The following is an 11,337-nucleotide window of genomic DNA, read 5'->3' on the forward strand; positions in this document are numbered from 1 at the left end:
AAAAACTATTACATAATTTTATCATAAAGAAGTCCATGTTCTTTTTTAAAAATAAATAAACATATATGCAAAAATTATATAAATATAAATATAAAGGTAAACAATGTTATTTTTTAAAAACAAAAAGGTTATTAATGTAACTGTATAAGGTATAAATTTCTTACTTTGTGTTAAGCCATGTTCTAAAAACGCAGCCGCTAAGGTTGGAGGGAGTGGTGTCATCGAAACCGCACTTTCTTCACCGCAACATAAATGTCACGTCATTGTTTACCACACTAGTGTATTTTTTTGTCACACCAAGGAAGTGGTGTCACACTTTTATTTATTTATTTATTTATTTTTGTTTTTTTAGCTATTTTAATTTAATAAAACTTCCTTTTTAACAAAAAAAAAAAACAGAATTTTAAAAAGATAATATTTTATTAATTAAAAATACAAATACAATACATTGCTTAACTTAAAAAAAATAGAAAAACATATTAAAAACATAGAACCTACAACTTTAAAACACACACACACACACCAAACGACTAAAAACTTAAAATAAATAAATAAATAAATAAAAAATAAAAACGTAGAAATTAGCCACGGTATACGTAACGTTTTTTCACTTCCTTCTTCATCGCCAAAATAACTTGAAGCTCGTCCCCGTTCATTTTCGACGTGTCCATCGTTAGTATTCGCATATCGCTCACCCTTTGTTTCCGAAGCTCTCTTTCAGAAGCAATTTGCAAAATCTTGTCCATTTCATCTTTTATACCCTTCATGTCGTCCCCAATTTCTTTCAACTCATCTAAATCCGACGTTTTGTCTTTGCCTTTGCTTTTTGCTTTGTCTCTTCCCATTGGTCGAGAAGGTGGTGAAACTGGAACAGGTTCATCTTCGTTCAGATCAAATTGAACACGAGCATCTGATGTAGTGTGGTCGGACTCAGATGTTCTACTGCGTTTTGAACCACTATCGATATGCTCGTCTGATGTTTTGCTACTTTGTCATTTCTTGTTATCTTTCACAAAATTCCAAACTTCAAGAAACTTAAAAGCCTTCAGATTTTCTTTTTGATACACTTTCAACGTTTTCTTCAAAATCACTTCATCGCTTTCTCTACTTTTCCATTGACGTTTCATGTTGTTATACAAATCATTAAACAACATGATTTTGTTGTTCATCTTCCTCCATTTAGAGTACACTTGATGTTTTGAACGGTGTTCTCCATAGTTCATTCCTTTATGAAACCTATGTAAAACGCGAATCCAAAAGCGGTCATGCTTTTGGCTTTTTCCAACCTCCGCATCTTCTGAAATATCGATCCAAGATTGTGCCAACACTAACACTTCCAGGGGTTCCCAACATTTAGCCTCCGCCTTCTCTTTTCTTTTAGTTTTTGCTCGAGTGGGTTGAGTTTTTGTAACGAATTCCAGTTCAGAATCAGAAACGACCGTTTCTGGTTGTGTTTGTGTTTGTTGAACAAACTCGGGTTGAGACAAAAAAATCAAATAGATTAAAATCTGTGTCGATTTATGGTAGTGGTGGTGTTTGTGGTAGTGGTTGTGCTGGTCGTTGTGAAAAATACGGAAGCATACTGCTGAAGTGGTAATACGGAGGTGAAAAAATCAGTTGATAAAATGAAGGTATTGGGGTTGTGGTGTTTCTAACGGATGTTTTTTCTTTGCTGGGTCGTTTGGAAGATAGACATTTTCAATAAAATTGGACGAAAAGAGAGTAAAAGTGTAAGGATTTTGGTTGAATGTGGAGTAAAAAATTGTAAGTATATATATATATATATATATATATATATATATATATATATATATATATATATATATATATATATATATATATATATATATATATATATATATATAGAGAGAGAGAGAGAGAGAGAGAGAGTAAAGTAAAAAAAAAGAGTAAATTACATGAATGGTCCCTATGGTTTGGGGTAATTTGCACGCTTGGTCCCTGACTTATTTTTCTTTAACTCGGAAAGTCCCTATTGTTTGTTTTTATTACGCGGTTGGTCCCTACTTTTTGTTTTTGTTACACGCTTGGTCCTTATCTTATCTAAAAATAGTATTATTTAAATAGGGAAAACAATGCAATAGGTAAGGTATGGTGAGGGAGTTGGGGTTGGGGGTGTGTTTATTTATATAAATTTAAAAATCAAGTGAAAAATAATCTTTTTAGATAATACAGGGATCAAGCGTGTAACCAAAACAAACAGTAGGGACCTTCCGAGTTAAAAAAATAAGTTAGGGACCAAACATGCAAATTACCCTAAACCATAGGGACCGTTCCTGTAATTTACTCTAAAAAATAAATTCGGACGCAAGGACCGTTCAACGGTCAAAAGTTGGAACAACCAATCGCAATTCGCGGTCATTTCTAGCCACACTGCGGTTTTGGCCGCAAGAAACCGCACCCTGGGGGAGGTGTTTGCGGTCCAGGTGGCACAAATGCGATTCCAAACCGCACTCCACACCCAGCAACCTAAGAGAGAAAGATAATAACTTTTTCTGACAAAAATAAACTCAACCACCTAAAAAATAGGGTAAATTACATGGATGGTCCTGTGGTTTGGGGTAGTCTACATGGTTACTCCCTACAAAGAGTTTTTAACTCGGACGGTTCCTATTATACATTCTTATTACGCGTTTGGTCCCTGCCATATTTGAAATGACTGTTATACCCTTTTTCTTATTTTATTTTATATTTTTTTATTATTAGTTTTAATTTAAAAAAAAGTATTAATATTGAATCCCTATGTGACAACCCGAAATTTATTCTGTCATTTTAACCTCTTCTTCCGTTAATAAAACTCGCTTTATTAATTGTCCATTAACCTTTTGGATTAGGTTAATTAAATTGGGACTTTTATTATGACTTCATAAGAGTCGGAACAAATTAGAAACACGTGAATCACCCTCAATATTCCCTTGAAAAATTTTAGTTACAACCAAGTCAAATTTCGACCATTTAATCGGGTACGACCAAAAGCCCCGTTTAACGTCAGTATCGGGTAGATTTCCTCCGAACCACAAACTCAAACCCTATATAAGGGTGAGTGGACTCCATTTGAAACTTTCCACCCTCTCTCTACTCTCTCTCTCTCTCTACAAGTTGCCTTCGATCCAAAAACGGCTCTTTCGAGCTCCATAATCGTAAGTAATCTATCCTAGCTTGTTGTTTAGCTCATTTAACATGAAAATTCGTGTTTAAATCATCCAAAAGCCTCAAAATCATGTGTTTACGGCCCAAGAACACTCTTGGACCGCAAACACCAATAAGTGGGGTTTTGAAGCCCCAAACCTCTTCTAAATCACTCCTAGGGCTTAGATATGACTTGTGGGCTTGCATGTATGAGCTTAGAACCCCAAAATCATATCATATGGAGAGTAAACATGAGTTTACGGCCCAAGAACACTCTTGGACCGTAAACCCCTCTTCTTGGGTCGTGAACACCATTTAAGGTGTTAAATTTTCCCTTAAACACCTCCTAAGGCTTGGGTAAATGTCTAGAATCAACCACCAATGAAGTAGGGGCATTAAACATCAAGGAAACTATGGACTTAGGAGTTTACGGCCGTAAACCCCCCAAGGATTGGCCCATGGGCCGTAAACTCCCTTAAGAAGGCCAAATGATGCCCTAACTTCCCCATATGGCTTGGAATAATGCGTAGAACCCTATATTCTTGCATTTAAGACCTTAAATCATGAAGTGAAAGACCAAGTGAGAGTTTACGGCCGTAAACTCTAGGTTTACAGCCGTGAACTCCCTTAAATAGTCCATTTGGAGCCTTAACCCTTTCCTATGACCTAGATTTGAACCTAGCCTAATTCTACAAGTGATATAAGACCTTTAAACATTCAAAAACACACCACCCATGAGTTTACGGCCGTAAACTCATGGGGATATGGTCTTAGGGCCGAAATCTCCATATAGAGTTTACTCTGGAAGAGTAAACTCCCTAACTAGGCCCTACACTCCCTTATTGCAACCCAATAGCCTCCTAGCACTTGACCAAAGTGTTTTCCGCACATTAGGATGCTTATACGTGTTAATTAGTATTATAATCACTAATTGTATGTAAACATGTGTCTTCATATGTTACTAGGTCATTAAGTGTGTTCAAAGTCTTCACTTGACCCAGAACACCCAACCGACACCTCCATCCGATTCACCCACAGCAGGTGAGTTCATACCCGTGAATTAACCTTTTAAATGATTTTAACTGCTTTTATAGGGGGGAATACAAGTTGATCTATACAGTTATTAGATAAATCATATGTGATTAATAACTGTATAGCAAAATAGATTTTTGCATGATAATTGTTTTATCCAGCTTAAGATGTTCCAATCTCGCTTTCAACTCTTGTTAAAGTATAAATTTCTCTTTTAGATTATCATAAGTATTCGAAAGGTTTTCCAAAGGTTTTCTTCACTTAATATGTTTTATAAAAATCATTTTCAAAGCTGTTATGAACGGTTTTTCAAAGGATTCCAAAGATTTTCAAAACTTGTTTTACAAACTGACATCAAGTCATAAATTTCTTATGTGTAAAGGTTTTCCAAAGTTTTCATCAGAGTTTTCTTCTATGCTTTTATTTCGTTAAATGCATGCATATACTTGTATAGTTATATAAATAATGTTTAAAAGACTTAGGAAGGCTAGTTCGCCCTATTTCCTTTTCCTCGTTGGGATGTGGTCTGGTGGGTATCGGTTATCCGTCCGAAGGTCGTTTAAACATTAGTTATATATCATGTATACACATAAAGGTTTCCATCGACCAGTTCACTTCCCTTGGGTAGAAAGGGCATCCTTCCATTCATCATTCATAGACCTGAAACGTTAGTAACTACTATAGGAATAGTTAGGAGATCATATTTACTCTTTACAGTACGAGAATTCCAAAGGAGTCAGTTCATTCGTGAGTCTATATCATTATTCCAATACTTATAATAGAATTCGAAATTACGAGATGCATCCTTTGAACACGGATTTCCTCGTTGTCAAGTTTGTAACCAGAGTCTCCTGGAGGGAGAACGGGCATTGTGTGTATAGATCTATACGGAACTGAAACTCCCACACCCTGACTACTAGCTACAGTCCCCGGCCGACCAAGCCAAGGGGTGACAAATGTCATATTCATTCCGACGCTTGTAGAGCGTCAAGTACTCTATTGTCAATCAATATGGTTACGAGTATCTCCATGTTTACCTTATAATTCACGGCCTTAAGGTAACAAGAATTATCACTGTATTTCCTTGTTTTAGACTTTGCTAGTTGTGTCGTTCATTCGATACTGTCTGGAGTTGTAATTCCTTGTTTTAGACTTTGCTAGTTGTGTCGTTCATTCGATACTGTCTGGAGTCTGTAATTCCTTGTTTTAGACTTTGCTAGCTGTATCGTTCATACGATACTGTCTGGAGTCTGTGTTTCCTTGTGTTAGACTGAGCTAGGCGTATTATTCAATACGATACTTTTCTGGAGTCTATGTTATCTTTTGTTTTAGTCAGCAGTATTACTGCTGAGGTATATATTATTTTTCCCCTGGTATTTTTACTTGTGATTTTCTCATTATTCCTTTAAAGTCAATACTATATTCTGATAATGATAGTATTTTTGGGGAAAATTACTCCTTAAAACGTAAATCCGTCGGGTCCTGGTAGAAGACTGCTTTTATTTAGAAAATATAGGATTTTCTGAAAAGGACGCTAATACACCGTAGATTCTAAACTACTATTTTACATAAAGTTATTTTGAATAAAAATGCGTATTTATACAAATGACACTAAATACTTATGAAGTCACCAACATTATATAATGTTGATACTCGCTTTCAAAATAACTTGTATTCTCAGGTCAGCGATAGACAGGTACACCCCGGGAGCTTTTGCGAAGTCAGCCTAGAACTGAGCTGCATCTATATTATTCCTTGTATTACTTTGATGTTGCTACGAAATGTAACTTATGTAAAACTATTACTATTAATGAAATGGTTGTTGTACTTTGATTACTATACTGCATATGTTGTGATACTTGACATGACGTCATCCACCCCAGAACGTTTCCGCCGTTCCGGTTTTGGGGTGTGACACCCTACTCCATACCCCACCCATATCGTGATTTGTCTCTTTCCCCTTAACACTTGCCCACTCTCTCTAGGTTCATAACTCAAACCTTCCCTCTGTTGTAATCGGAGAGGAAAATCGGCCCCACAATCTCCGACGAAGTAGATACATCATGAAGGTAACGAAGAGTGAGAACATGTCTAATAATCTCCTTGGCGATCTGAAACCCTATAACCCACCCAATCTCGACAACCCTCCCCATCCTCTTCCTTGGTTTTTCAAATATCCATTTTTAACGTTACGTCTTTCTGATTTTCTTTTGATGGTCTAATGGCAGAGAAGAAGGTCATCGTCGGAAAACGCACCTCTCATCCTCCCCTCTCTTGTTCCAAAAAATGTCATCACCAAAATCATCGCTACCGATTTTCTCCGCCTCTCTAGTTATCTCTGTTCCGCCAACAAACTAACATCATAAAACAAAATCATCCATCACCTCTCTAATCTACATCTCTCATACTTACCTCAAGCCACCATAAAACAAACTATTGTTGGTATACTCTGCCTTTCTCATCATCACTAGTAGATTTCAAATATGTAGTAGAATTCCGTCTACAACTCAGGTAAACCTTCACTAGAAGAAATTTGCATTGGTTGGCTTTAAATTAGAATTCTATGATGGTGTCTTCCTGATTACCAAAAACGACTTCACCAAATGTGTAATATGGTGATTTGGAGTAGATGTAATGAATTTCTAGGTGGGTATTCTGTAAATGCAAATCATAATTCTATGATGGTGGGTGGAACAAATCCGGTTGAATCAGAAATCCGGTGGATGTTAATATGTTTTATAGGGTTGCAAATTTGGGTTTTATGTATGGGAATTAGAAATTGGAAAAGGATTAAGCACCAATCAGGAATCGGAAGACCTTCATTGGGTTTGAACGAGGAGGCGATGAGCTTTGATTGCTCACTGGGCACAATATAGAGGTTTGATTTTTTAATTTTACTTGTTTGATTTTTTATTTAGCTCGTCAGTGAAGAAGGAGACCAATCGCTCAGTTGTTAGTCGGATATGACAAAAGGGGGAAGGGGACGAGATCATGATTGTAATAATGTTGTTGTACATTTTCTTTAAGTTGTACTTTAACTAACTATTATTAATTTTATTGTTTAAATAATCAATAAGTCAAAAAAATAAATAATAAATTATTTAAAAAAGAAATATTTGGGGGTAAAATAGTCTTTTTAGGTATGTCAGGGACCAAACGCGCAACAAAAATGTATAACAGGGACTGTCCGAGTTAAAAATTCTTTTTAGGGACTAACCATGCAGACTACCCCAAACCATAGGGACCATTCGTGTAATTTACCTTAAAAAATAATAGAAAATTACAAATTTAGTCAAATACATTAATTACTTTGTGCAAAATAGCCAAAAAAACCAAAATTACAAAACTAACCCTTAAAATCGCAGATGGACTAAGTCCATCTGTGATTCCGTATTTCCATCAACGAACATACAAGTGCCTAAAGCACAGATGTGTTTTAGGCACTTGTACGTTCGCAGATGGAACAGTCCATCTGTGATTTTGTACATTCTATTTGTGATTTCGTAGCTACGTTGTTTAAAATGTTTTTTTTCTTCATTTTTCACTATCTTTTTTAGAAAAACTCTCTCTTTCCACCCTCGCCAATTACAACGCAAACCAAATATTTATTCATTTTTTAGAGAGGTTTTTAAACAAATTTTCCAAAGAAATAACAACAAAAATGATAATTTTTTGAAAAATTTTATATATAATAAAATTGTTTCGTAATTAAACCCTATCAATTTCATAGTCAAAACAAAAATAAATAAATAAATAATGAATAAAAAATTAAAAAAAACACACACAAAATCGCAGGTGAATAGAGAGGAAATCGCAGATGGACATAGTTCATCTGCGATTTTATGCTGGAAAAGGTTATATATACAACGAAAAAAAAAACCATCTGCGAACGTACAAATGGCTAAAGCACGTTTGTCCTTTAGCTAGTTGTACGTCGCAGGTGGAATGACGAAATCACAGATGGATTATACCCATTTGCGATTTTAGTGGCTAAAAAGTAATTAATGTATTTGGCTAAATTTGTAATTTTCTAAAAAAAAATAATGATTAAAAAGTTAGAATTATAAAACTAAGATAGGAATAACAAGACCCTTAATAATTCCGTTAAATCGATTTGGATCTTTTTTCAGTTAATATCCTCGACGCTACCAAAATGTGAAAAACAATAAGTGAGTGTCACTTTGTAAAATAATTTGGTATTTTGATGTTAGCGACAGCAGGACCACAAAACTTTCAAACTATCCATTAACACCACAAAATTCAACCAAAACCGATCTATCCATTCATCACACACAAATCTCATAACATGCTTCTTCAGGGGAGCTTCTTCTCCCTTCCATTCCGATCACCCCTCCGCTTCCGACCTCCGATCACCCACCACCACCTTCCTCGCAAAGTCTCCTTCGCAGCGGTTTCATTTTCCGCCAGTTATGCCATCTCCGACCAAGAACTGGAATCGCGGGGTTTAATCTTCCGCCGCACAATCGACGACCTGAACCTCGACCATTTAAACTCCGTTTTCGTTGCCGTCGGTTTCCCAAAACGAGACACCGACAAGATAAAAGTGGCGCTGGAGCATACAGATTCGTTGTTGTGGGTGGAGTATGAGAAGACAAAGAGACCGGTGGCGTTTGCTAGAGCCACCGGCGACGGCGTATTCAATGCTATTATTTGGGATGTGGTGGTGGATCCGAATTTTCAGGGGATTGGGTTGGGGAAGGCGGTGATTGAGAGAGTGGTGGAGGAGCTGCTGCAAAAGGGAATCACTAACATTGCTCTGTATTCGGAGCCCCGAGTTTTGGGATTCTATAGACCTCTCGGGTTTATTTCGGATCCAGAGGGGATAAGAGGAATGGTGTATTCAAGAAAGAATAAGAGAAAATAGTTGCGACAATAATTATATTTTTGTTGTTTTTTTTTTTTATGATTATTGATTTAAGTGTTAAATGTTAATTATAAATAATATAAATCAAGATGAAGACTATCTTCATAATTATTTCCGTTTTCTTAATTGTAATTTATAATACTTAGTTATATTTTTTGGTAATTTAAATAGAAAAGGAGAAATTAAATATCTTTTTACTTTTCTTCCTATTTGTCTATGCAAAATAATCACAAATGTTTTAAAATATTTTTTATTCTATCAAAATATGATATTTCTAACCATTTGACGTGGATAATATGATAAAACAAAAAGAAAATTAGAAAAAAAAATACTAATCTAAGCCAAATACACCAACTTCTTATTTAAAATTAGCCAAAAAAAATGCATTAGCCAAAACTAGCGCACGAAATAGTAGATAGGTTATGGTTGACTACGGTCAACCTTCGAAAACTACTTTTTCGTTGCAATGGACTACTCTTTCGTGGCCCGTCTACTGTTTTGTGACTCATTGGCTCATAGTATATAATATCTTATTTTTCAGTTGAAGTTACTTTTTCCTCATTTTTTCTTCTATTGTCTATTATTTTCTCTCAATGGAGCACCCAAAGAACAACGAGGTACGTCCATTATTAATCAAAATTTTACCGTATTGTTGATTAGGAGTAGTTTTTGTATATGGGGATAACATTTTTTTTAAAAAAATAAAAAAAAACAATTAAGCAAACTTTTAAAACCCGGGTTTTTAGTTGACCTGGTGTGATGACTGGTTCACGAGTGAACCAGTTCAACCGGTTGAACCGCCGGGTCAACTCGGTTTATGGTCTTTTTCTATTTTCATATATTTTTACTTTCCTATATAATGCATAGACATATAGAACCAATAATTTGATGTCCTCAAAATTTAAACATTGAAAAAATATCAAAACATGTTATAGTTGTGCTTGTAATGGTTCTTTTTCCCTTGATTCCATATTTAACTGCATTGAAAAGCAATGTTATAATCAATAAACATATGTTAATTGGATCCTAATTACATAATCTACATAATCATAAACCTTGAAACAGCGATCAATTAACAATAAATAATCAGTAAACTAACCAAAACCGTCACCTTCACAGTCGATAGGAGAAGAAACATCAACTAATCGATCCAAGCCCTATCAAAACGGGTCAATCCGGTTTTAACCGATTCGACATAAACGGTTCGACCGCGGTTTAGGGGAAACCCGGTCGGTCCGTATTTTTACAAAAAACCGTTCTCAATTGACCCGCCTTCTAACCTGGGTCACGGTCCAACCGGTTGAACCGGCCGGGTCGACCCGGGTTTTAAAACATTGTGTACAAGTTCACACTGCACAGATTGTGCAGTGTGAATTTGTACACACTACCTGGGTTTTAAAACATTGTGTACAAGTCCACATTGCACAATCTGTGCAGTGTGAACTTGTACACCGTAGGTTTCGTAAGAAACCTACGGTTTTAATTTTTTTTTTTGGTTTTTTTCAAAAAAAAGTTTTCCTCATATACAAAAACTACTCCTAAGCAACAATATGATATTATTTTGATTAAAAATGGACGTACCTCATGGTTCTTTGGGTGCTTCATTGAGAGAAAATAGTAGATAATGGAAGAAATAATAGTCAACTTTAACAAAAAAGTAGTCAAATTTAACAAAAAAATAGTAAATTTTAACAAAAAAATAGTCAAATTTACCCAAAAAGTAGTCCAATTTACCAAAAAAAAATAGTCAACAAATTTAAAAAGTAATCTACATTTTAGCAAAAAGTTATTTTAATAAAATAGTTATTAAAAAACTATTTTATATTTTAGAAAAAATATTTTTTAACAAAATAATTGTCAAAAAACTACTTTACATTTTACAAACAATATTTTTAATCAAAAAAAAATACTCTCTATTAAAAAAAACCATAGCTTTTCAACTCAAAATCGTAGTTTTCGTTTAAAAAAAACATGTAGATTTAACCCAAAACCGTAGGCTATGGTTTAGGACACCGTATTTTATAGAGAGAAAAACCGTATGTTTTAAAAAAACCTACGGTTTTATATCTTCAAAATGAAAAAAGAAATATACTAAACACGAAACAGTAGACGAAGTAGCAAAACAGTAGACGATTTTAAATATCTACGGTTTCGTGGGCTATTTTGGGACTATTCATAATTTTTGGCTAAAAATAGTTAATTACTTCCTTAATTTAGCTAGATTAGTAATTAACCCAAAGAAAATATGTGCAATGTGTGTTTGGTTGTAAAAA

At 34.9% G+C, this 11,337-nt stretch overlaps 2 protein-coding genes across 2 annotated transcripts; one reads left to right on the plus strand and one right to left on the minus strand.

Moving 5' to 3' along the window:
* Window positions 1-581: 581 nt before the first annotated feature.
* On the minus strand, window positions 582-6,332 carry LOC111918400 (uncharacterized). Its single transcript, XM_023914070.1, has 3 exons — window positions 6,180-6,332; window positions 1,066-1,472; window positions 582-984 (listed from the first exon to the last, which is right to left on the minus strand). The coding sequence occupies exons 1-3, from the start codon at window positions 6,330-6,332 to the stop codon at window positions 582-584; spliced, it is 963 nt and encodes a 320-aa protein (XP_023769838.1).
* A 2,028-nt stretch (window positions 6,333-8,360) lies between these two features.
* Window positions 8,361-9,175, plus strand: LOC111918409 (serotonin N-acetyltransferase 2, chloroplastic). The gene has a single exon (XM_023914081.3). It carries the CDS (start codon window positions 8,486-8,488, stop codon window positions 9,062-9,064), a length of 579 nt encoding a protein of 192 aa, XP_023769849.1. The 5' UTR covers window positions 8,361-8,485; the 3' UTR covers window positions 9,065-9,175.
* Window positions 9,176-11,337: the final 2,162 nt, after the last annotated feature.

Source organism: Lactuca sativa, chromosome 4 (genome assembly GCF_002870075.4).
Source record: "Lactuca sativa cultivar Salinas chromosome 4, Lsat_Salinas_v11, whole genome shotgun sequence".
Classification (NCBI taxonomy): domain Eukaryota; kingdom Viridiplantae; phylum Streptophyta; class Magnoliopsida; order Asterales; family Asteraceae; genus Lactuca; species Lactuca sativa.

What these genes read in the sequence shown, in the direction of transcription:
- LOC111918400 (XM_023914070.1), bottom strand. Translation starts at nt 6,332, where the DNA reads ATGGGGAGGGTTGTCGAGATTGGGTGGGTTATAGGGTTTCAGATCGCC. An exon ending in CCGATTACAACAGAGGGAAG is followed by an intron (nt 1,473 to 6,179) that starts GTTTGAGTTATG and finishes TCTCAACCCGAG; the next exon opens with TTTGTTCAACAAACACAAAC. An exon ending in TTGAAGAAAACGTTGAAAGT is followed by an intron (nt 985 to 1,065) that starts GTATCAAAAAGA and finishes ATGACAAAGTAG; the next exon opens with CAAAACATCAGACGAGCATA.
- LOC111918409 (XM_023914081.3), top strand. Translation starts at nt 8,486, where the DNA reads ATGCTTCTTCAGGGGAGCTTCTTCTCCCTTCCATTCCGATCACCCCTC.